At 46.0% G+C, this 25,557-nt stretch overlaps 1 protein-coding gene across 4 annotated transcripts in view; it reads left to right on the top strand.

The window, feature by feature from the left end:
• The window catches only part of PKNOX2 (PBX/knotted 1 homeobox 2), a 316,349-nt gene that overhangs the window by 117,528 nt on the left and 173,264 nt on the right, over positions 1-25,557 (top strand). For all 4 annotated transcript variants that reach the window (XM_065417140.1, XM_065417139.1, XM_065417138.1 and 1 more), the window contains exon 3: positions 22,505-22,676. In XM_065417140.1, coding sequence (XP_065273212.1) covers positions 22,505-22,676 — 172 coding nt within the window. The remainder of the gene's footprint in view (positions 1-22,504; positions 22,677-25,557) is intronic.

The raw sequence follows: 25,557 nt of genomic DNA, 5'->3' as shown, positions 1-25,557 counted from the left end.
CCCCCACCCTTGCTCACTTTCACTGGGCTGGGGCAGGGGGTCAGGCACCGCCCCCCGCAGCTCCCATTGGCCAGGAACCACGGCCAATGGGAGTGCGGAGCCGGACCTCGGGGCGGGGACAGTGCGTGGAGCCCCGTGGCCCCCACGCCTAGGAGCCGGACCTGCTGGCCGCTTCCGGCGTGCAGTGCAGAGCCAGGACAGGTAAGAACTAGCCTGCCTTAGCTCCACAGCACAGCACAGACTTTTAATGGCCCGGTCAGTGGTGCTGACCAGAGCCACCAGGGTCTCTTTTCGACCAGGTGTTCCAGTCGTAAACCGGATGCCTAGCAACCCTACTCATATATCACACCGGCTAGAGACCTGCCCCAAATAATTCACTGGGAGTGAACTATACAGTACTTTAAAGTGCTAAGTACTCTGAAAAATCAGGCCCTAGGTCAGGGGTCAGCAACCTTTCAGAAGTGGTGTGCCAAGTCTTCATTTATTCACTCTAATTTAAGGTTTCGCGTGCCAGTAATACATTTTAACGTTTTTAGAAGGTCTCTTTCTATAAGTCTATAATATATAACTAAACTATTGTTGTATGTAAAATAAATAAGGTTTTTAAAATGTTTAAGAAGCTTCATTCAAAATTAAATTAAAATGCAGAGCCCCCGGACTGGTGGCCAGGACCCGGGCAGTGTGAGTGCCACTGAAAATCAGCTCGCATGCCGCCTTCGGCACGCGTGCCATAGGTTGCCTACCCCTGCCCTAGGCGTTTCAAGTTGAGCACTGAAAATTAGTGAACACTGTTGACAATTTTGGCCTCTTTGTGCTTCAATCCCTGAGGGATAATACCAGCTCATCTCACAAGGGTGTGGTGAAAATAAATTCATTAATGTTTGAGAAGCACTCAGATAATCCGGTGGCAAGCGCCATAGAAATGCCCATGAATAAATTAATGATGTTGTATTCAGTGCAAGGTTTGGCTGGTGTGTGTTGTAGAAGGCCCAGGGCCATACAGTGACTGTGGTGGATAAAAAGGAAGGTTGAATAACTACCTAATCACTGAGCACTGTCCAGCTTCACTGTATGAGGGAGGGGCCTCTGGAAAAAAACAGTCATGGATCCTGTAAGTAAAGACTGTAACATAATGCATGCCCATGGGTGTGGGGTGGAGGAGAGGAATTAAAGGTGCACTGATAAATTTATTTAACTGGGGATTTTTCTAACTTTTGAGTGCTTGACTTTGCAGTGTGAGGTTTGTTTGTTATTTGGTCTTCAGTAACACTCACTTCAGTAAAGTGAAGTTTGTAGCCTTGTCTCGTGCCACAATCCTGCCTCCCACTTGAAGGTGTGGTTGTGGGGTGCCCTCTCTTCTTCTATACAGATAGGGCAATGGCATGGGGAACACTTCATTCTCAAGGAGTAGTTTCAGGGGGAGAGAATTAAAGTACACACACTGTGTGGAGAAAGGACCAATTTGTAAACCCCTGGCAAATGCTCAGCAAGCAATCTCTCTGACGTGCCTACAACTCAGGCACTTTCCTTCAAAGAGTCCTAGAAGTTGGAGATAGAAAGTGACAATTACACTATCTAGCCCATCTCCCTGGGCCCAAGCAAGGCAAGATTTTTCCATACAGGTTATATTAATTATTATTATTATGTAGTAGTGCCTAGAAGCAGGAGGTGGGGCAACAGGGGTCAGAGTGGTGCAGCTGGAATCCCCTGTAATTATCCCATTAGTCAGGATGCCTCAGCTTGGGTCAGGAGTTGGCCCCTCTGCACTTGTCTGCTTCTGCCAGGCACTGTCCTCCCCTGGGATGGTGCTAGTGAGGAGCCCCATTGAAATGCATGGGGTTGTTCACATCTGCCAAAGCTTTTGTTTCAGACTCTCTGCAGACTCAGGCAGACATAATGGCATAAGCTATGCTGAAACTACTTTTTCTGTTTCCTTTGCAATGGTGAAGACTATTAAATTCCTTCTTTTTATGTGAAAACTCTGATTTTGATGAAATCACATGGCTTCAGAAAGTGCAGATCTAACCCTGGGCCTTAACCTGGCACTGCCCATTGTTTGGGATTTTTGAAACTAGACTGGACAAAGCACTAGACGTTGTGCTTCCAGGGCATTCATGACTCCTCAAACCTCTGTGATCATTCCTTCAGTTCAGTCCTTTGTCCGTCTCCCACTTGGGTGGGGATCCTATAGGGCTCCATCCTAAATCCCCTCCTTTTCTCTCTTTGAACCCTTTTGCTATTGATCTTACCTGTTCACATGGCTTTGATGACCATCTTTACTCTGATAACTCACAAAACTGCCTCTGTACTCCATACCTGTTGCCCTCCATCCAGTTTCCTAGTTTGCCCTGTCTCTCTGACAGATGTCTAGCCTTATACTCAAAATGAACATGGCCAAAACAGCTCCTGCTCTTTCACCTGAAGCTTTCTTATCTGTCACCATGGACACCATCTTTGCAGTCACTTGGGCTTGTTACCTGGGCATCATTTTCTACTGAGCCCTTTGTCTAGGCCAGACCATATTTAAACCTTGCCACTTCTTTCTAAATAAAACTTCAAAGAAGTGGCGTTTCTTCCCTGTCTACAACAACAACTGTGACGTTGCACCCCATAATGCTTTATGGAAATATGCTTATGAATGTATATATGCCATAACTGGAATATGTTTTATGCTACATATGCCATGTAACATATCTCTGCAAAAGTTATGATCTACTGAATCTATTCCTCCCATTTGTATGCATGTATCATTTTTGTATTCGAAGTTATGAATATTGGCTGTGTACTTGTTTGATTTTAAGTAGCCTTAGTAAAGCATTTGGGCAGCTTCTTTAGAAAGGAATTTGCAAGTTAAGTGCCCAGTCAAGAAACACTTAACAGACAATGGATCTTGGAAGGCTCCAATCCACATAAGAAGTCTACCTGAGGACGTTCAAGATAGCATGTGAACAGTGTAAGTTCTGAGTCATGCATGGAAATGTGACTGGCCCATGTGACTCCAAAACTCCATCTTGTAGCTGGGATTCTACACAGGGGAGGCGGGGTGTCCACCCACAAGAGAAAGTCTATTTAAACCCCTGGGAGACCCCTCCATTTTGTCTTCAGCTGGCTTAAGAGATAGCCTCTCCACCCCCAAAGGATACCTGAAAGAAACTGGAACAAAGGACAGTAACCACGGGGGTGTGAGTGATTGCTGGACCCAGACTAGAAGGAGGCTAGTCTGTAAAAGAAGCTTACTGGAACATCTCTGAGGGCGAGATTTCATCTGTAATCACTTTCTTGCTGTATTAGGTTTAGATTTGCGTGTTTTTGTTTTATTTTACTTGGTAATTCACTTTGTTCTGTCTGTTATTACTTGGAACCACTTAAATCCTACTTTTTGTATTTAATAAAATCACTTTTTACTTATTAATTAACCCAGAGTATGCATTAATACCTGGGGGGGGGGGCAAACAGCTGTGCATATATCTCTATCAGTATTATAGAGGGCGAACAATTTATGAGTTTATCCTGTATAAGCTTTATACAGGGTAAAATGGATTTTTTGGGGGTTTGGACCCCATTGGGAGCTGGGCATCTGAGTGTTAGAGACAGGAACACTTCTTAAGCTGTTTTTAGTTAAGCCTGCAGCTTTTAGGGGATGTGGTTCAGACCTGGGTCTGGTTTTGCAGCAGGCTAGCGTGTCTGGCTCAAACCTGGCAGGGCACTGAAGTCCCAAGATGACAGGGGAAACAGGCTCAGGGGTAGTCTCAGCACATCAGATGGCAGTCCCAAAGGGGTTTCTATGATCCAACCCATCACAACAATATTCCCACCCAGGCCCTCAGCATTTTGTGTACAGACGACTGCAGCCACCTCTCTTGCCTTTAACTTCTGCAGCCTGACCTCCCTCAAGTCCATTCACAGGTGCCGACTCTGTGGGTGCTCTGCACCCACCGGCAGCTCCCCACCCCAGCTCACCTCCGCCTCCTCCCCTGAGTGCACCTTCCCCGCTTCTCCTCCCAGCGCTTGCTGCCGCAAAACAGCTGTTTCACGGCATAACAAGCTATGGGAGGGAGGGAGGAGGAGCGGGAACGCAGCACGCTCAGGGGAGGAGGTGGGGAAGAGGCGGGGCCAGGGCGGGGATTTGGGGAAGGAGTCCAAGAGGGGCAGGGAGGGGGCAGAGTTGGGGCGGGGACTTTGGGGAAGGGGTTGGAATGGGGGCGGGGCTGGGGCGGGGGGCACGAGCACCCACCGGCGCCAGGAGAAGTTGGCATCTATGAGTACATTCAATATGTAGCAGCTGAGATCATCTTCATCGTTCACTGCTCTGACCACACCAGCCGTCCCTGAATTCCTCTGCTGGCTAGTTTCCCCCCACCATCATAAAGTGCAGTGTTCTTGTCCTTATCTTCAAGGACCATCACAATTTAACCCAGCCCCATCTATCTGCTCTATTTACATTATCTCATTGTAAGCTTCCTCCTTTACTCCAGCTATGGTGCCATCCTCCCTCACCAACTTATCTTGTTTCTGCCTCAGGCATCTTCAAGCTCTGTTCCATGCTGGAATACCTTCCATTCTTCCAGGCTCCTTCAAAACCCTATGTTTCAAACCCCATTATTACCATGCTGCCTACCAAACACTCACAGCACTAGACCAGGGCTCATGTGACCTCAGTTCCATTCCTGACTCTGCCACTGGCCAGCTGACATTGGACAAGTCACTGCACTGCTGTGTGACTCAGTTTCCCCAGCTGTAAAATGGGAGTAATGATAATGACCTCCTTTGTAAAGCAGTTTGAGCTCTACTGCTGAAAAGAGCTAGCTGGTGTTATTGTTATTAAGTGGTGCGCTGAAGGTAGTGCAACTGATCTGCTTCTTTGTCTGTATTTAACAAAACAAAACACAACTAACAACAATCTCTGCCTACAAATTGTGCATGCAGGCTGCTAGTCAGTGCAAACCCAAGTTTACATTACTCTTTGCTCATTTTACCCACCTGCTTGCCTGAATTACAATTGTAAGCTTTTGGGGGCAGCTCCAAGCACAGCAGAGCTCCAATCTGGTTGTGATTTCTAGGCACTACATAATAATTAATATAACCTGTATGGAAAAATCTTGCCTTGCTTCGCCCCAGGGAGATGGGCTAGACAATGTAATTGTCACTTTCTATCTCCAACTTCTAGGACTCTTTGAAGGAAAGTGCCTGAGCTGTAGGCATGTCAGAGAGATTGCTTGCTGAGCATTTGCCAGGGGTTTACAAATTGGTCCTTTCTCCACCCAGTGTGTGCACGTCAATTCTCTCCATAAAATTGAAAAAGGAATTTGTGCAGTGTGCAGAGGTTGGGGGGTATGCTGCTCAACTCCTACCACCTGGCATTACTGCTTGGATTATTAGTTCCTGGTAATTTAGTGCCCTTGCACAGGGTCGATTTGTGCCTTTCATTTCTAATTGATCTAGTGGCTGTTTAAATGGCAGCAGGCATCTGTTGAGAGTTGGAAGGTTCATAAGGCGCAATAATTCATAACACCGTCTGGAATTTGCCTTTCATATCGCTCAGCTAAACCTCTGCAGGGCTGCCTAAATTATGACCGCTGAGGCTTTTTTTCGTATTCTATTCAGGTCTTCGAGAATCTTGCATTAAACTGGGATCAGTCTAGATTAGACTATAATATGCTGCAGTATTAGTGGCTGCAAATGAAGACTTATACCAGAGTTTAACCCCTTCACCTGACTTTTTCTTTGTCTTGGTCCTGGAAGGCTCGGCTCATCTGTTGTTTCCTCTGATTTGCTGATGTGTTTAATAGATCTTTCAGCTTGCTGGACTCCTGGGAGCATGAAGTGTCCAAGACTTAAAAAATTAAAGCACACTTGCTTTGATTAAATAAGGTGCCTTTCAGAGCTTAGTGAAACAGGCACATGTTTTTTCAATTCCCCACAAATATATAGGGAGGAAGAGACAGGCTACCTGGTGTCATGTTAGGAATGTGTTACAAATTTAAGCAGCTCTACGCCAACCTGCTGTATGGATTTGGAGAGTAGTTAACTTATTTGTAACACAGTTCTTGTCCTTCCCATTTCCTCTGGATTTGATAAGCGTGAGCAGCCAAATAAAGTTCTACCATCCCATGTTTAAATGCAGCTTCAACTTGGAATCCCTAGCTTTAAACAACATTAGTATTTGGATTTAGCTGGTTTTTTAAAACCTGAAATACCAACTCTTCTTTCAGGAGACAGAGTGTTTATTACTTTTTCACTGACAGAGCTTTGACTGCCCTTATTCACAGGAGAAACATGGCAACTCACCAATCTGGGATTAACCAGAAAAATGAAAAGCCAGTTGCAAGCAGCTTTACAGAGGGAGTGCGGGATAGCTCAGTGGTTTGAGCATTGGCCTCCTAAACCCAGGGTTGTGAGTTCAATCCTTGAGGGGGCCATTTAGGGAACTGGGGTAAAAATCTGTCTAGGGTTTGGTCCTGCTTTGAGCAGCAGGTTGGACTAGATGAGGTCCCTTCCAACCTGATATTCTATGATTCTGGGCAGCGTCATCCCTACTCAGGGATAATGGGGAGGGGAGTGAGGCTCATACCTCTGAAATGCAGCTTCACAATTGAAGTATGTCACACTGCCCCCCACATTCTGATTGGCACCCCTCCAATCCAGCTTGTTTTAATGACTGCTCTAATTCCCTCTCATTCAGGGAAGAGGCCTGCAGATATCTGGATGTCCGTAAAAGTGTTTTACGGACATCATCAGCCAAGTCTAGACCAGACGAGTTTGTGTAGGGGCGTGGAGTTGTTTTAATTTGCTGAGCGTTCCCTGGAAGCCTAGTTGGTGCTTTGGTGGTAGTGATACACTGCCACATGGAGGGCTGAACTCACCTCACCTAGGTTTGAACTCAAATGTTATTGATTTTGCATTCTGCTTAGGAGACTTGAGCGGAAAGGCAAAATAGCCAATGAAAAATGGGGTGAACAATGCAGCAGAGATGGGGCAGAGTAAAAAATCCAGTGTGGAAAAGTAGCAGGCAGAGGAGAAAGAGACATTCTAAAACAAAGATGAATGCAGCATGTAGCTCTTTGACTCAGTGAATGAGTTGCACCAGTGTAGCAGAGCCAGATTGCTTCCCACAGAGCTGTGCAATCCGTGTAAGAGCCACTGACCACATAGTGGTCACATTGAACCCCTACAGGGGGAAGGGTTATGATAGGGGAGTGCTTTGAAGTGTCTGGCCCTAGTCCCAGTGGCATATGACATGGCAGAGAGTGCTGCTGTGTACTGATTGTCCTCTGTGCTCCGTGGGGGAAATTACCCATGTTTTACAGTTCTTTCCTAGGAGTTATTACATTTAAAAAAAAATTATACACATGTAAATAGTTATTTTCATCTAATATTTCATCTATTTATTGCCATTCTGAGTTTTGTTCATTTGTTTCACTGTACTGGGTATTATATTTATTTATTTTATATTATATTAATGCATTTTGTATTCTGTATAAAGCAAAATGTTAGACAATGTCCATTTTAACAGGTGATTCATTTATTATAATCTATAGAGATATTTGGGGCCAGATTCTTCCTGGTGTTTTAGGAAGTCATTTGCACCTATGCAAAGTGAGTGCAAAATGTTGCCAAAGCAGAATAATAACAAGAAGCAACACAATGAAGAATTAGGCCCCAAATGTACAATGCATACAGAACTAATAATAGACTATCATTAGTTGGGCTCAGCCATTCCCTCCCTATCCTGTTAAATAGCAACCCAAGTTAGACTGCTAGGAACTGATCCAAAGCCCATTGAAATCAATGGCAGTATTTCCCTTGATTTCAGTGGGCTTTGGATCTGGCCCAAATGTCCAAGGTCCCTTTCTTCTAGCAGGTGTGAGAACTTCCTATATTCATCAGGCAGCTTGCCACTCTGTTGCCAAGTTGAAGAACTTTAGATCACAGCCCTGTAGACCAGTGGTTTTCAACCTGTGGCCTGCGGACCCAAAGGGGTCTGTACCGTGACTATGTCGATCTAATTTTTAAGTGTAGACCAGGGCTTAGCCTGCCACACTGTCTCTCTAGAGGAGAAGAGGAGGTTTTAAATAACATTTCAAAGGTCAGTAAAAGAAGCATGTTCTAGAAGTCAATTAGCTGTACGGCTGCTCTTGGGTCTGACTAGAATAGATTCATAGATTCCAAGGCCAGAAGGGATCGTTGTGATCATGTAATCTGACCTCCTGTATCACACAGGCCAGAGAACTGTCCCACAATAATTCCCAGAGCAGATCTTTTAGAAAATCATCCAAGCTCGATTTAAAAATGGTCAGAGATGGAGAATCCACCACGACCCTTCTTAAATTGTTCCAATGGTTAATTACTTTCAGCGTTAAAAACTTATACCTTATTTCCAGTCTGAATTGGTGTAGCTTCAACTTCCAGACACTGGATCATGTTCTACCTTTCTCTGCTAGATTGAAGAGCCCATTGCTAAATATTTGTTCCCTCTAGGTATGTCTACACAGCAAAGAAAACCCACGGCTGGCCCATGCCAGCCGACTTGGGCTCACAGGGCTCAGGCGGTGGGGCTATTTCATTGCTCTGTAGACTTTCAAGCTGAAGCCTGGGCTCTAGGACCCAGCAAGGTGGAGGGGTCCCAGAGCTCACACTCCAGCCTGGCCTGGAGGTCTACACAGCCATGAAACAGCCCTGTGGCCTGAGCCTTGCATGTCCGAGTCGGCTGGCATGGGCCAGCTATGAGTTTTTCTTTGCTGTGTAGACATACCCTATATAGCTACTTACAGATCGTAATAATTAACCTTCCCTTTATTAAGCTAAATAGATTGAGCTCTTTGAGTCTATCACTATTAGGCATGTTTTCTAATCCTTTAATGATTCTCATGACTCTTCTCTAAATCCTCTCCACTTTATCGACCTCCTTCTTGAATTGTGGATATCAGATCTGGACACGGTATTCCAGCAGTGGTCACAACAGTGCCAAATATAGAGGAATAACCTCTCTATTCCTAATTGAGACCCCCTGTTTATGCATCCCACGATCACATTTGCTCTTTTGGCCACAGCATTGCATTGTAGCTCATGATTATCCATCTTGATCCCCAAATCTTCTTCAGAGTCACTGCTTCCCTGGATAGAGTCCCCTGTCTTGTCAGTATAGCCTACATTCTTTGTTCCTAGAGCTATATATTGGCATTTAGCCATATTAAAGCACATATTATTTGTTTGCACCCGGTTTACCAAGCGATCCAGATCGCTCTGAATCAGTGACCTGTCCTCTTCATTATTTACCACTCCCCTATTTTTGAGTCATCTGCAAAGTTTATCAGTGGCGATTTAATGTTTTCTTCCAGTGACTGATAAAAATGTGAAATAGTGAAAGGTCAAAAACTGATCCCTACAGGACCTCACTGGAAACACACCTGTTTGATGGTGATTCCACATTTACAGTTACAGTTTGAGACCTACGGTATCTATTAGCCAGTTTTTAATCAGTTTAATGTCGGCCATGTTAATTTTATATTCTATTTTTGTTAATCAAAATGTCATACAATAATAAGTCAAATGCCTTACAGAAGACTAAGTATATTACACCAAGTATATTATCTATATCAACCAAACTTGTAATTTTATTTCATCAAAAAAAAAGATATCAAGTTAGTCTGACAGGATCTAGTTTCCATAACTCCATGTTGATTTGCATTAAGACCTTCCTTTAATTATTTATTAATCAAATCCCATATTAATTGCTCCATTATCTTGCCCGGGATCAATGTCAGGCTGACAGGCCTTTAATTACCTGGGTCATCCTGTGACAATAATTGGCACATTAGCTTTCTGGCACTACCCCAGTGCTCCAACACTTATTGAAATCAACATTAATGGTCCAATAAGCTCCTCAGCCACATCTTTTAAAACTCCTGGGTGCAAGTTATATGGATCTGCTGATTTTAAAATGTCTGACTTTAGTAGCTTCTGTTTAAGATCCTACAGAGATACTAGTGGAATGGAAAGGATGTTGTTTTCACCATATGATGAGACTGTATCATCTGTTTTCCTCCAAACACAGAATAGAAATATCTGTTGAATACTTTTGCCTTCTTGATACTTCTACCATTTCCATCTAGTAATGGACTAATGCCATTGTCAGGATTCTTTTTGTTCCTAAAATATTTTATTGTCTTTCACTCTGCTGGCCATAGATTTCTCCTTGTGTCCCTTTGCTTCCCTTGTAAATAACTGCCTTTGGTTCTCCTCTAAACCAGGTCAATTTTTTAACCAGTGTGCTCTTCCTCGATTGTGGCCTTTTGGGCATCTAGTGCAGTGTTCTTAAATTGTTCCCAATTAGCATTCACATTTTTCTGATTAAATTCTTCCTCCCAGTTGATCTGGCTCGTAACCCTTTTCAGCGTTATGAAACTGGCCCCATTAAAGCACCAAGTATTTTACTCGCCTGCAACGTGTTCTGGTTGCACATTATAAATGTGATGAAGTCATGATCACTAGTACCTAAGCTACTATTAATTTTTAGTTCTGTGATCAGTTCCTCTTTACCTGTTAAGACAGTGGTCCCCAACGCGGTGCCCGCGGGCGCCATGGCGCCCGCCGGGGCATTTATGTGCACCCGCCTACTGCCCAGCAGGGGAGAGAAGCTACGGCCCCATGCCTGCCAGGGACAGAGAACTCCGGGGCTGCAGGCTACGGGCGCCGGTGTTCTCTATCCCCGGCAGGCGTGGGGCTCGCCTAGTGCCCAGCAGGGGAGAGAAGCCGGGGCCCCGCGCCTGCTGGGGCCAGAGTAATCCGGGGCTGCGGGCGCGGTGTTCTCTGTTCCCGGCAGGCACGGGGCCCGCCTAGTGCCCAGCAGGGGAGAGAAGCCGGGGCCCCGCGCCTGCTGGGGACAGAGTACTCCGGGGCTGTGGGCGCCGGTGTTCTCTGTCCTTGCGGCTTCTCTCCGGCTTCTCTCTTTTCTCTGGATTCATATATTATGTAATATTAAATATGATGTTTTTTGTATTATTTAATGTACAAATACAAAATAAGCCTTGAAAACATGAATGTGCTAGTGACCACAAAAAGGTTGGGGACCACTGTGTTAAGACAAGGTCTAATAAAGAATTTCCCCATGTTGGTTGCAACGCTTTTTGAGTTAGGAAATTGTCGCCTACAGTGTTTAGAAATTCTAAGGCTGTTTTAGTCCTGGCAGCATGAGACTTCCAGCATAGGTCACTCAAATTGAATTCCCCCATGATAACACAGCCTTTTTTCCTACACATTATAGACAGGTGCCTAAGGAGGCGGTCATCCCGTTCCTTAGTGTGATTTAGTGGTCTGTAGCGGACACCAACTAGTACCCCATCTTGTGCTTTATCTCTTAGGATGTTGATCCATAAGCATTTAAGATCATTTCTTCCATGTATCAGTGACTCAGAAATAGATAATGCACTCGCCCTTCCCTTTTGGCCACTCAGCCCTTTCTAAATGTGTTATAACCATTGATGTTAACATTCCAGTTTTGCGAATCATCCCCCCAGGTTTCCAAAATACCACCTAGATCAAACCTATGCTCATAAATGATCAATTCCAATTCCTCCTGTTTATTACCCAGGCTCCTAGCACTGGTGTGTAGGAAATTAAAGACTTTCTTCTTTTCATGTCCTTTGGTTCCTTGGTTAATTTTGTTCTTCTTCAAGTTGTGTCCCTATGGCTTCTCCACTCTAGGTGCGCTTGTGCCCCATGCGCCTCAGATTGGAGATTCGGCCTGTGCATGTCCCTCCTTGTCTCATGTGCTGCACCAGGCTATAAAGCTCTGCGTGAGCAAACTGCTCTCAGTTCCCCCTCAACTACCTCGCCCTAAGACAGAGACTCAGCAGCATCCCAGCTGAGATTACTTCAACCGTTTTTTTTCTCTCGTTCATAATAGTTAGTGTTAGTTCCTAGAGTTTCTTTTAGTTAGTGGTAGTAATCCTTTTCCTTTTCTTTTTGTTAGTGTACCAAAAAAAAAAAAATTAAAAAACATATTGTTATTAGGTTCGCAGCTGTTGCCCATCTGACTATTTTTCTTTATTTCTTCCCCTCAGGGGAATTGAAATCCAGAAAGTTTATGCCCAGTTCTCATGGGTTTAAACATCGCCTTTCATGCTGAGAGGCTATCCCAGTCAGTGATGGACATTCCCACTGTATGCACTATCTCGAGGAGTCACACGTTCCTCAAAAATGTAATTTCTGCATCAAGTTAAAGTCGGGGGGGCAGAAAAAAACAGGAACTAAAAGTGTGTCTCCTTATGATGAAGAGTTTGTTCTGACCAGCTTCTGACTTCAGCCCTGGGAACCCCATACAACGGTCCCCAACCAGGCCAACTGCATTAGCTTCTTCCATGCAACACTCCCCTAGAGATTCAAAGAGGAAATTGCTGGAATCCTCTCAAAAAGTCTCTAGGAAGTGGGCTTCAAGTCCACTGGTTAAAGAATCTACTGCAAAGAGACAGTCCCCGACCATGTTGACCACCTCAGCATCCACTGATCTCCGACTCAGTACCCACAAGGCAGCAGGCTCCTTAGGTACCATCACCACCAGCAAGTATAAGGACTTTAAGAGTTCAGGCTCCAGAAGATCAGTACCATCAGATGAACAGAGCAGCAGAAAGATCACCTCTTCTAAACTGGTACTGACAGAATCCCCTAGGGCCTCAGTACCAAGCACTCTGGTCTTATGCACCACCTCAGTGGCCCTACTGGGATTCTTGGCGGCTTACCGTAGTGCTTCTTGCTGGGAAAAGAGAAGGCACTTCCCACCAGCTTTTCTCTCTAGGGCTCCTCATCCACAAGTTGAGACCTTTGAGGAACAGGAAGTGAGATTGGACAAAGAGATTACTTCTACAACCAACTTCTTCATCCACCCCTGATGAAACTGTTATGCCTCCACCACGGTCCTTGGCAGATGATTTTAAACAATTTCATGACCTTATTAAAAGGATAGCAGACTCCTTGCAAATTCTACTAGAGGAAGTTAAGGAGTCGCAACATAAGTTACTTGGTACCCTGCACACCTCCTCGTCTGCCCGCATCACATTACCCATTAATGAGGCCTTGTTGGATCCAGCAAAAGTAATATGGCATATTACATGCATCCGAAGAAGTGGGCATTCACCCACGAAAGCTTATGCTCCAATACATCTGTTAGTCTTAAAGGTGCCACAGGACTCTCTGTTGCTTTTTACAGATCCAGACTAACACGGCTACCCCTCTGATACATGGCATACTCTGGCCACAATACCACCCACCTGTAAGAGAATGGGCAAAAGATACTATGTTTCCTCCAACAACTCAGACTTTTTATTTTCACATCCATCCCAAAACTCCCTCGTGGTTGATGCTGTGAATTAACATGGCAGACAGCACCATGCTAAATTGATGTCATACTACAAAGATTTTAAGAGTCTTGATTTATTTGGCTGTAAATCATACTTGTCAGCTACCTTACAATTTAAGATCGTCAATTACCAAGCCCTTATGGTAAAACATAGCCATACTAATTACTCAAAACTGAATGCCTTTATTGAGCATCTTCCAGTGGTAGATGGACCAGAGGGAGCAATTTAGGTGATCATTGCAGAGGGCCAACTGCTTGCAAGGACATCTCTGCAGGCCTCTTTGAATGCTGCTGAGGCATTCAAAGGAGAGGCTGAGGGAACTGGGTTTATTTAATCTACAGAAGAGAAGAGTGAGGGGGGATTTGATAGCAGCCTTCAACCACCCGAAGAGCGGTTCCAGAGAGGATGGAGCTAGGCTGTTCTCAGTGGTGGCAGATGACAGAACAAGAAGCAATGGTCTCAGGTTGCAGTGGGGGAGGTCTAGGTTGGATATTAGGAAACACTATATCACTAGGAGGGTGGTGAAACACTGGAATGAGTTACCTAGGGAGGTGGTGGAATCCCCATCCTTAGAGGTTTTTAAGGCCTGGCTTGACAAAGCCCTGGCTGGGATGATTTAGTTGGTGTTGGTCCTACTATGAGCAGGGGATTGGACTAGAAGACCTCCTGAGGTCTCTTCCAACCCTAATATTCTATGATTCTATGACACAGCTGTTTTTTCCTTCTTCATGGTGGTGGTCATGAGGAGGGCTCCCTGGCTTTAGTTCTTAGGTTTTCTGAGGGAAGTGCAAACTACAGTCAAGGACCTCCCTTTTGAGGGATCAAAGTTGTTTGCCAAGAAAACTGATGAATCCTTGCACACCTTGAAAGACTCTAGAGCCACCTTGCACGCTCTTGGAATTTATACCCCTGCACAAAAAAGAAGATTCAGTAAGTCCCAGATTGCACAGAGATCTCGGCCTACCCAGTTTCCTGCCTCCCAGAGGCATTATGAACCCCAGCACAAGAGACAACAATTTCAGAGAAAGAGACCAGCTGCTATGTAGGCATAGACTTCACAACTAACTAGCTTGAAAAATCAATTTTAACAGGTTGGTCAACGTCCTGATACTCGTGAGGGAATTCTGCACAAAAAAATTAAAAATGTTATGCACAATATTGCAAAATTCTGCATATTTTATTTGTCAAAATAACACGTGCCAATTTCAATTATTTTGGTAATTTTTTTTTTCAAAATACCTGTCAACAAGTATGTCTGTAACAATACAGACAACAAAAAAGATTCAGGAAATGTTTTTTGACAAATGGATTCCTTACGGGGTATATTAATACAGACCTTTGAGTAATAATTCATTTAAACTACAATATAGAAATGCATTTCTCGCACCCCTCTGAAGAAGTGTGAAGGCTTGGTGGAGTCAGGGGTAACGGAAGAGCTGAAGGAGATGGAAGTAATTGGTTGGAAGGAACCAGGGTGTGAACTTGGAGAGTTGTTGGGTGTGGGTGGGAGAAGTATTGAACAAGTTTTTTTTTCTGGGCGGGGGGGAAGGGATTGCTGTGGAGACATCCCCATGCAGACTCTGGATGACCCCTAGTCTCTCTCATTCACTCAGGCACATCTGCCCCCGTCCCCATGTGTCCTTGTATCCCCACTCAGCCACCCCACCTCCCCCATCCTGATGTGTCCCTGTACCCCCACCTCAGCCACCCTCCTTCCCCTGTGGCCCTGCACCCCCAATCAGCCACCCCCTCTCCCTGTCCCCATGTGTCCTTGCACCCCCATCCCTATGAGTCCCTGCACCCCCACTCAGCCACCCTCCTCCCCATGTGTCCCTGCACTCCCACTCCCATTCAGCCTCTGCCCCAGTCTGTCCCCTCCCACTAGCCCTTCTGCACCCCTGTCTATGACCCCCTAGCATTTCCACGTGCCCCACGCTGTCTGCCCCCCCCCCAAATCCCATGCCTCCTAATCTTGCCTCACAGGCAGGGTGCTGTGAGGAAGGAGCCTCTTCTTTTCCCTATCCACAGCTAGAGCTGCTCCTGAATGGGAGTGGCTTCTCTGGCACCAGAGCAGCTCCGTGGGCAAAAGGCATAACTACAACACTTCTCTGGCAGAATGTATTTTCTGCAGAGAAAAATATTCTGTGCGGGACATGAATTCTGCACATGTGCAGTGGTGCAGAATTCCCTCAGGAGTAGCCTGAGTTACCACACGCATTCTTATCTGCTGCAACAATCCATGTGTTTCCCCCACTTCAATGACCATCTTTTTCATTTTTGTCAGAACAAAGAACATATCACTATGGTCAAGTGGGTGTAAGATATTATTTCAATAGGATAATCTATTTTATCTTCCTCCCCCCACCCTCCCCGTTCCTCTTCAGGGACCCCTCTCAACAGCACCTGTTGCGACAGGAAATCGATTCTCTCCTGAATCTGGGTGCTATAGAATCAGTTCCTATCCAACACATAGGGAAGGGATTTTACTCCAGGTAGTTCCTGGTACCAAAAGAGAATGGCTGTTGGAGAGCCATTCTAGTTCTAAGATCACACAACAGATTTGTAAATGTTTAGTGGTTCAAAATGGTAACCCTTGCAGCAATGATTCCATCACTGGATGAAGGGGACTGGTTCTCAGCCGTCAACCTCCAGGACACTTACTTCCATTTAGCGATCCACCCCTCCCACAGAAGGTTTCTATGATTCACCCTGGGTCAAGAGCACTTTCAACACACAGTGCTCCTGTTCAGTCTCTCCTCTGCACACAAAGTGTTCTCAAAAGTCCTTTCTGTGGTAGTGACACATCTCCACAAACAAAGAATCCTGATCTTCCCATACTTAGATAATTGCCTGCTCAAAGTGCGGTCCTTCATCAAAGGTTTGATGGCCACTCAGAAGGCCGGGGACCTATTCCTCTAACTGAGACTACAATTAAACATCCAAAAGTCCACTTTCACTCTGGTACAACATCTGGTGTTCATAGGAGTCTACCTCAATGCAGTAACAGCCAAAGCATTCCTTTCCTCGCACAGTTTCAAAAACCAAGCAATTTAGTCTCCACAGTCCAACTCAGCCCTCAAACATCATCCAGAAACTGTCTCCAGCTATTAGGATACATCGCAGCGGGCACCTTTGTAATAAATCACATGAGACTTCACATGTGCTGCCTTCAAAGGTGGCTCAGAATTATTTACTCACCGAGCAAACACATTTTAAACAAACTACTCTCTATGCCTTTGGTAGTTAAAAAGCCCCTCGAATGGTGGAAGAACCCTCACAATGTTTGTGCTGGGGTCTTCTTCATTCAGCCACTCCCAACATAATTAATAACAATGAATGCATCCCTATTGGGAGGGGGAGCCCACCGGAACACCATAGTATTCAGGACAGGTGGTCTCCTGTTGTGTCCACAGTACACATCAACTTGCTGGAACTCATAGCAGTCAGAAATTCCTGTATTCATTTCCTGCCACTGATTAGGGGCAAACATATAAAGATCATGATGGACAGCATGTCATGTACATTTTACATAAACTGCCCTCTGCGCCGAAGCAGTGAGACTCTGGATTTGGTGCACATTGCACCAGATCAACATCTCAGCTGCTTACCTTCTGGCATACAAAACACCCCAGCGAATGCTTGCAGCAGATGCTTCTTGTAAGATCACAAATTGGAGAGAGATCCCACTATAGTCCACTGCATATTTCTACATTGAGATGTCCCACAGATAGACCTGTTTGCTAAAGCCAAGAACAAGAAATGCTCCCATTTCTGCTCCAGAGCCGGTCTGGGTCACCACTCCCTGGGAGACGCCTTTCTCCTCCATTGGAACTGAGGACTCTTGTATGCATTTCCACCAATTTCTTTAATATCCAAGGTGCTGCTCAAGATAAAGAAAGAAAAAGCCAAGATTATTCTCGTGGTGCTCACATGACCAAGACAAATATGGTATCCTTATGTCAGCTCGCTGTTTGTCAGCCAATCATTCTCCAGCCTGTTCCCCATCTTCTCTCCCAGGATGCTGGTCAAATTCATCTCCCCAATCTCCAGGTTCAAGGCATGGCTGATAGATGGTTCGAGGGGTTAGAAACAACCTGTTCTGAGGACACGGACAGTGCTGTTGCATAGCAGGAAACAAGCCACTCGTGACACATATGTCCAAAAGTGGAAGAGATTCAAATACTGGTGTGACTCAAAGCCCATTTCACCTACATCCTCTCCACTATCATTTGTACTCGAGCTAAAAAGGTCTGGCTTATCTCTGTAAAGCTGCACCTCGCAGCTGTCATGGCCTTCCATCATATGATAGAGGGGTTTTCTGTTTTTGCTCATCCAACAACAAGAAGATTCCTCAAGGGACTGGGTAAGCTCTTTCCACAAATCAAATGCCCCACACTGGCATGGGACCTCAACTTTGTACTCAGATGTCTTATGAGACCCCCCCCCCCAGGAAGCCATAGCCACCTGTTCTCTTTTACACCTGACTATGAAAACCACTTTTCTAGTGGCCATTACTATTGCTCGAAGAGTAGGGAAGATAGTGACTCTAATGGCATACTCCCCTTTACTTTTCTTTAAAGACAAGGTCACACTACGTCCACATCCCAAGTTCCTGCTGAAAATATCTTTGGACTTCCATATAAACCAACTTATTCACCTTCCAGTTCTCTTTCCTAAACCACACCAGGTCAAAAGAGATGTGTCATTACACACACATGATGTCCGGAGGGCATTAGCCTTTTATTTAGATAGGACTAAGCCCTTCAGGAAATCTCCCAGACTTTCTCTCAGTTGCGGACAGAACTAATCCCCAATTTCCAAGCAAAGACTCTCCTGATGGATATCAGGCTGCATTATTTACTGCTGCCAGTCTCATGATCTTCAATCTCCTTCTAGAATACAAACTCACTCCACGAGATCTCTCTCCACTTCCATAGCCTTCCTCAAGAATGTTCTGGTTGCAGATATATATAGACATATATATGAACATCTATTCATACATTCGCTGAACTTTGCGCAGTCACTCACGCCTCAGCGTCCAATGCCATATTTGGCTCCACTATTTTATCCTCAATTCTAGACTCGATGCCAAAGCCCTATTGTCATGGGATAGGTACACTCCATCCCAAGTGCCGGGTCACATATGGACAGAAGAAGGAAAAAAACTGTATAGCAGCCAGTTAGGTCCTGTGTTCGTGTATCTGTCTATAAAACATGGTAGTATGGCCTAGTGGAGTCAATAAAGCGGCCCTTCCACTCAGGGCAGCATGGCCTAAGGGCTGGAGTCAATAAAGCGGCCCTTCCACTCAGGGCAGCATGGCCTAATGGCCAAAGTCAATAAAGCGGCCCTTCCACTCAGGGCACCATGGCCTAATGGCCAAAGTCAATAAAACGGCCCTTTCGCTCAGGGTGATGTGGCACAATTGCCAGAGTCAATAAAATAACTCACTTCTGTGGGATTGTGTGGCTGATTGGCCCATTGGGGAAGTGGGATGCCACTTAGGGGTGTGTCGCACCCAGGGTTGGGGGACTCGGGCCCTCCCTGCTCCTTAGAGTCCCAGCCCAGGCCCCTGGCAGTGGTGGGGGTGCTCACCACTGAGTCAGGAGGATCCTCCTAAAACACGCTGACTGGTTCCCCAGTTCACTCACTGGAGAAAAGTTTAAGTCCCCTGGGCTGCTTCTAACCCTTTCTCCCTCTGCGATGCTCCATGGCTCCCCCGGGTCTCTGGGATTCTCAAACGGGCTAGCTCCTGCCAGCGCGGTCTCTTCTCCAGGCTCATCAGGCAGCCTGGAGTCCATCTGGAGCTCTCTGTGCTGTGGCTTTGTAGTCAGGGCCTGTAGCAGCTCCCTGGAGAGAGCCTGCAGTCTGCGTCCTCTCCCTTCAGCAGCCTGCCCAGACTGAGTTGGGCTGCTTCCTTTCATACTCTGCCTCCAGGCTGAGCATGCCCAGCAGAGTCAGAAGGGCAGGTCTTCCTCAGCCTGCAAAGCACAGTTAACCCTTTCGGGCTGGTGTCGGGTAGGTACACCTTGTCACACCCATCCATCTGTTAGGGGGACTGCTGTGGAGTCACCTAGATGGGAGCACCCATAGGGACACTATTCAAAGAATTAGCGAAGGTTACTCACCTTGTGCAGTAACTGTGGTTCTTTGAGATGTGCCCCCCTATAGGTGCTCCACTACCTACTCTCCTCCCCTCTGCTTCGGAGTTATTTTCAATGAGCTTCATGGTAGAGAAGGAACTGAGGGCAGTTCGCCCACACAGCACTAAATAGCCCTGGTGCAGGGCATGAGATGGGGATGGCGATGTGTGGGCAGAACGGACTCTGCTACCTAAAATCTCTAATCTGAGGCACATGGGGTGCAAGCCCATCTAGAGTGGTGCACCCATAGGGACACACATCTTGAAGAACCACAGTTACTGCACAAGATGAGTTACCTTCTCTTCTCAACATCTTGATTTTGTGCTGAGTGCTCATATCTTCCCCTGTTTTACCCTTCCCTTTTGCTATTAATTTAACACCCTCCTGACTACTCTAGCCGGCCTGTCCCCAAAGAGATTGGGTTTCCTACTGAGACAGAGGCCAGCCTAACTGTACAGTCCCCTCTTTTCACAGAAGGTGGGCCATTGTTCCAGAAATCCCAAACCCGCTGCTGCTTACCTAACCAGCGGTTCACTTCCAGAATCTTCTGCCTTCTGTCTTCCTTTGCTCATGGGACAGGAAGGATCTCTGAGGAGATCACTTGAACAGTTCGAGTTCCCGGAAGTCATCTGTTATCTGCGAGATACAGGAAGGATAGAGGTGGTGGGAATCCTTCCAGGGTAGAGGCTGCTAAATACTGAGAGGCAAGAGGCAAGGGAATTAAGTGAAGTGATTAGGCTGGGGAGGTAGAGTGACTCGAATGAATGGGTTCTTGTGGATCATCACCTGCACCAGACAAGTCTATATAATAAATAACTTGATAGCAGAGGTGTTCCAAAGTGTGGCAAGTTTGGCAGGTTTTTTACTTGTCTATTTTGCTCCTTGTTATTGTTTGCTGGTATTATTAATTTATTATTATTATTATTGTATTTTATTATTTTCAAAGGTTCAAATACCCTTAAAAGATCAAGAAAAGAGAACATTCCAGAATGTTACAATGAGCCCATGACTGATATCCACTCCCTTGTGGGAAAGATACTGTAAGGTTCAGAGTGTATCGAGGTGACCTTTCACCCTCCCCTGCTTTTGCTAAGGGGTAATCTTGACCACAGCTAAGGGGTTCAGGGTAAGAAGACAGTTCAGTGGTTTGAAAAGGTGTTTTGGTTCTCTGTTGTACTTAAAAAGGGGTGGGCCTATCCAGTTGTGGTGGGGATTGGGGGGCGATGTGGTGCATTTTGGAGGACTATATCTTATTTCATAGCTAGACACATTCAGAAGAATACAATGTAGGTTTATAGGTATTCAGTTATTAAAACAGGAAGCACATTCCAGTCAGTTGGGCTGAAATTACCTATAAACAGCCCCTGATTTAGGGCATTGCAGTGTTTTGGGTGTCTCATACTGGGCGCCAACAATGTGAAGCACTCAAAGTCCAAGGCCACTTTTGACAATTTTGTCTTTGGTGCCCAGGCACTTTCTGCTCAAAATGGACAAGCTGTTGGTGCCATCTGCAACCTGTTGGGTGACCATCTATGAAGACATTGTCAGCCATCCAAAGAGCAGGGGTAACAAACTGCAGAAACCACGAGGCAGGATGTTGACTGCCCGCAGGGCAGCACGTCATGGAATAGTATTGGAGTGGTACATATGGTTAACATTTGTTACTACAAACCATTGATGGAGGGCTGTAAATTACACGGCACTTTCCAAACACAAGAGACACGTTCTGTGCCCTGGAGAACTGAGAGTCTAACTAAGACAAAACAAACACATACAAGACAGCAAGAGTCAGGGCTTGGGAGACTGAGGAACACAGGGGTGGGGGAAACATCATTGTGGGAGGTGGCAATTCAGTGCCTAACCATGCTGGGCTGGTACATTATGAGGCAACTCATGGAAAGGAGATTTGGGCAAGGGAGCTGAGGCTTAGACCCTTCGGGTAAGCTCTGTTCGCCTCAGAGGATCTTTCACAGCCTCACTGGCCGAGCTGGGGGAAATGGTCCAAATTCAATGTTTGAATCATTTTATTTTGGTTGAAATTTTGAATTATGACCAAATAAAGTCCAACACATGTGGATTCAATTATCATGGGTCCCAAGACTTTTTTTCAGTTTTGGACCAGCCTCAGGCTCACTGAGGCACAGACCTGAAAGAGAAAGGCTTCCTCCATGGCCATCACACAAGCAATGATTTAAAGAGTCCAACCCAGAGGAGCAAGGCTCCCTCTGACCCCATCAAGGTGAGTACAGCCCTTGGGATCCTTCTCACTGGATCCTTTCATAGGTACGCAAGTGATATGACCCTATGTGCTGCCGCTTTGTGCCCTGCTGGCTCCCTATATGCTGTGATCCACAGGACTGCTGTGCACTATTACTATTATTAGTGCTACTGTGGGCAGAACCAACATCAAATCATGCAGGAGTTCTAGGCCATGGAGAACTTCTTATGTGAACCAAGTATTGTAGATGGTGTCCACTCCCCTCTAAGGAGCCCAAGGGGAGATAGCACAGCCTATAGGAATAGGAAATATAACTGCCACTGCTGTGAAAGTTTACCCTGTTTCTAGAGCATCCAAATCCATCTGCTCAAAACCTCTTCAAAACAACTGTAAGTTATGGCACCATCTGACCAACTTCAGTCCAATCAGAATTGGACCGTAACCCCTGTAGTAATGTTGGTAACTAACCCTGTGACATTACAGCCAGTGGAATTTGCTTTATAGAACTGATCAGAATAGGGTGCCTACAGATATGTTTGGGAGATTTATCTGTTTGTCTGGCTGCCATTTTGACATTTTAGCAGCATAAGAAATCCCCTACCTCCCAGAGGCAAGTGTAAATTAAAGGTTAGAAAACAAGATGAGAATGAGACTGGAAAAGAGAATGCCCTTGTTTAGCTGGTGAGTGAATGCAATACTCGCCCACACTCTGGCGCAGAAAGCTGAAATCAGTTAAATACATAGGAAGATGGCTTTACAGAAAGAATGTTGTGATTTCCTGTCTCTCCAGGCATCCTCTTTTCCCACTCCTGACGCTGCTGTTTGAGAAGTGTGAGCAGGCAACACAGGGCTCCGAGTGCATCACCTCTGCCAGCTTTGACGTGGACATTGAGAACTTTGTACACCAGCAGGAGCAGGAACACAAACCATTCTTCAGTGATGACCCCGAACTGGACAACCTGGTAAAGCCCTGGTTCAGACCAGTCCCAGTCCCATTGCTTTGTTTAGCATTTGAGACAACAGGGACATCTCAATGCTTTGCTCTTACGCTATAGGCATCTGAACCCAAAGCCCAAAGGGCAGCAGATTAGAGAAGTCTCAGGTTGGATGTGTTTTAAGGAGCATATGTTAGATAGTGGTTTTTGAACGGGGTACATGTAATCCGAGGGGTACACGAGCTCTCATCTGGGGGGTACGTGAGAAAAATCCTGTAATGGTGGACAACACATTTTATTTAGTAGCAAGATTTTCAAACTGTGGGACGCGCCCCCCAGGGGTGTTGGAGGAATGTTCGGTGGGGCGAGCGGCGATGTGAGGCGGCTCAGTTTTTTAACTGAGCCCCCTTTGAGTTACAATTTTTGGTTGTGCGGCCCCCCCCACCCCCAATGCAGACAGGCTGGGTGCCCCACTGAGGTGAGTCAGGGGGTTAAGGTGGCACTCCCTCCCTGAGCCCTGTGGCGTCACTGCTCACCCCCCTGAACGTTCCTCTGGGTCCCCATGGGGGGATGTGCCCCACAGTTTGAAAACCTCTCGAAGCTGTTGCTAAATGGAAGGCAGAAATCTGGGGTGGCACATGTCACCTCTGCCTATCTCAGATGGGGTATGCAGTATACTACATTATTTGTAAGGAAGTACTCAGTCTAAAAAGTTTGAAAACCACTGTGTTAGAGCAATGAGGAGTCTGGATAAGCTTGGCAATTGAGATTTTTCAAAAGGAATAATTATAAATCTTAGTCTAAAATTTATAGGAATAGTTTAAGAACATAAGAACTGCTATACTGGGTCAGACCAATGGTTAAGGCTGTGAGTCTGTCACGGAGGTCACGGAAGTCATGGATTCTGTGACTTTACGGGCCCTCTGTGACTTCTGCAGCGGCCGGTGTGGCTGGCCCGGGGGCGGCCTGAGCAGCTCGGGCCGCCCCTGGGCCAGCCGTACCGACCACAGCAGGGGCAGTCTCAGGCCCCCGCCCCCGGCCCCCCAACAGCAGCAGGAGTTTGGGTGTAGGAGAGGGCTCAGGGGTGGGTTGGGGTGCAGGTGGGGGTGAGGGCTCTGGGCAGTGCTTACCTTGGGGGGGAGGAAGGCTCCCCGGAAGCAGCAACATACCTCTCGTCTGCTAGGCATAGGCGCGGCCAGGCAGCTCTGCGCACTGCCTCCGCCCGCAGGTGCTACCCCCACAGCTCCATTGGCCTCAGTTCCCAGCCAATGAGAGCTGCAGAGCTGGCGCTTGGGGCAGGGGCAGCGTGTGGAGCCCCCTGGTGGCACCTCTGCCTAGGAGATGAGGGACATCATGTCGCCGCTTCTGGGGAGCCGTGCAGAGCCTGGTAGGAAGCACGTCAGCCCCGCCTACTCCCCCCCAGCAGCACCAGGGTTCCCGGGCTATGTGCCTCTGCCTGCCCTTCCGAGCACCCGCAATGTCCCCAGCCCCCTCCCCCAGAGCACCCGCGGCACCCCTGGCTCCCTCCCCCAGAGCACCTGCAGTAACCCTGGGCTGCCCCCTACCCCAAACCACTCCAGTTTTAGTTAGGGGTATATAGTACAAGTCATGGACAGGTCACAGGCTGTGAATTTTTGTGTACTGCCTGTGCCCTGTCCATGACTTTTACTAAAAATACCCATGACTAAAACGTAGCCTTACCAATGGTCCATCTAGCACAGGATCCTGTCTTCTGACAGTGGTCAATGCCAGACGCTTCAGAAAGAATGAACAGGGCAATAATCGTTTGATCCATCCCCTGTCATCCTCTCCCAACTTCTGGTAGTGAGAGGCTAGGGACACCAGAGCATAGGGTTGCATCCCTGGCCATCTTGTCTAATAGCCACTGATGGACCTATCCTCCATGAATTTATCTAATTATTTTTTTGAACCTGGTTATAGTTTTGCCCTTCACAACATCCCAATGAATTCCACAGGTTGACTGTGCATTGTATGAAGAAGTACTTCCCTTTGTTTTTTTTAAACCTGCTGCCTATTAACTTCACTGGGTGACCCCTGGTTCTTGTGTTGTGTGAAGGAGTAAATAACACCTCCTTATTCACTTTCTCCACACCAGTCATGATTTTATAGACCTTTATCAGATCCCCCTTAGTTTTTTAATCTCTGCTCATATGGAAGTTGTTCCATGCCCTTAATCATTTTTGTTGCCCTTCTCTGTACCTTTTATAATTTTAATATATCCTTTTTTGAGATGGGGCAACCAGAAGTGCACACAGTATTCAAGATCTGGGTGTGCCCTGGATTTATAAAGTGGCATTAAGATATTACTGTCTTATTATCTATCCCTTTCCTAATGGTTCCTAACATTCTGGTAGATTTTTTGACAGCAACTGCATATTGAGTGGATGTTTTCAGAGAACTATCCACAATGACTCAAAGATCTCTTTCCTGAGCAGTAAGAACTAATTTAGATCATTTTGTATATTTAGTTGAGATTATATTTTCCAATGCACATTAATTTGCATTTATCAACATTGAATTTCATTTGCCATTTTGTTGCCCAGTCACCCAGCTTTGTGATTGTAACTCTTCTCAGTGTGCTTTGGACTTACTTACTTTGGGTAATTTTGTGTTACCTATAAATTTTGCCACTTCAGTATTTACCCCTCTTTCCAGATCATTTCTGAATACGTTTAAATAGCACTGGTATCAGTACAGATCCATGGGGGAACCGCTATTTACCTCTCTCCATTCTGAGAATGGACCATTTATTCATCCCTTTGTTTCCTGTCTTTTAACAAGTTACTGATCCATGAGAGGACCTTCCTTCTTATCCCAAGATTGCTTACTTTACTTAAGAGTCTTGGTGAGGGACATTGTCAAAAGCTTTCTGAAAGTCCATGTACAC

This window comes from Emys orbicularis, chromosome 15 (genome assembly GCF_028017835.1).
Source record: "Emys orbicularis isolate rEmyOrb1 chromosome 15, rEmyOrb1.hap1, whole genome shotgun sequence".
NCBI lineage: Eukaryota > Metazoa > Chordata > Testudines > Emydidae > Emys > Emys orbicularis.
The sequence above is the reverse complement of the archived record's forward strand: the minus strand, read 5'-3'. Positions and strand labels throughout refer to the sequence as shown.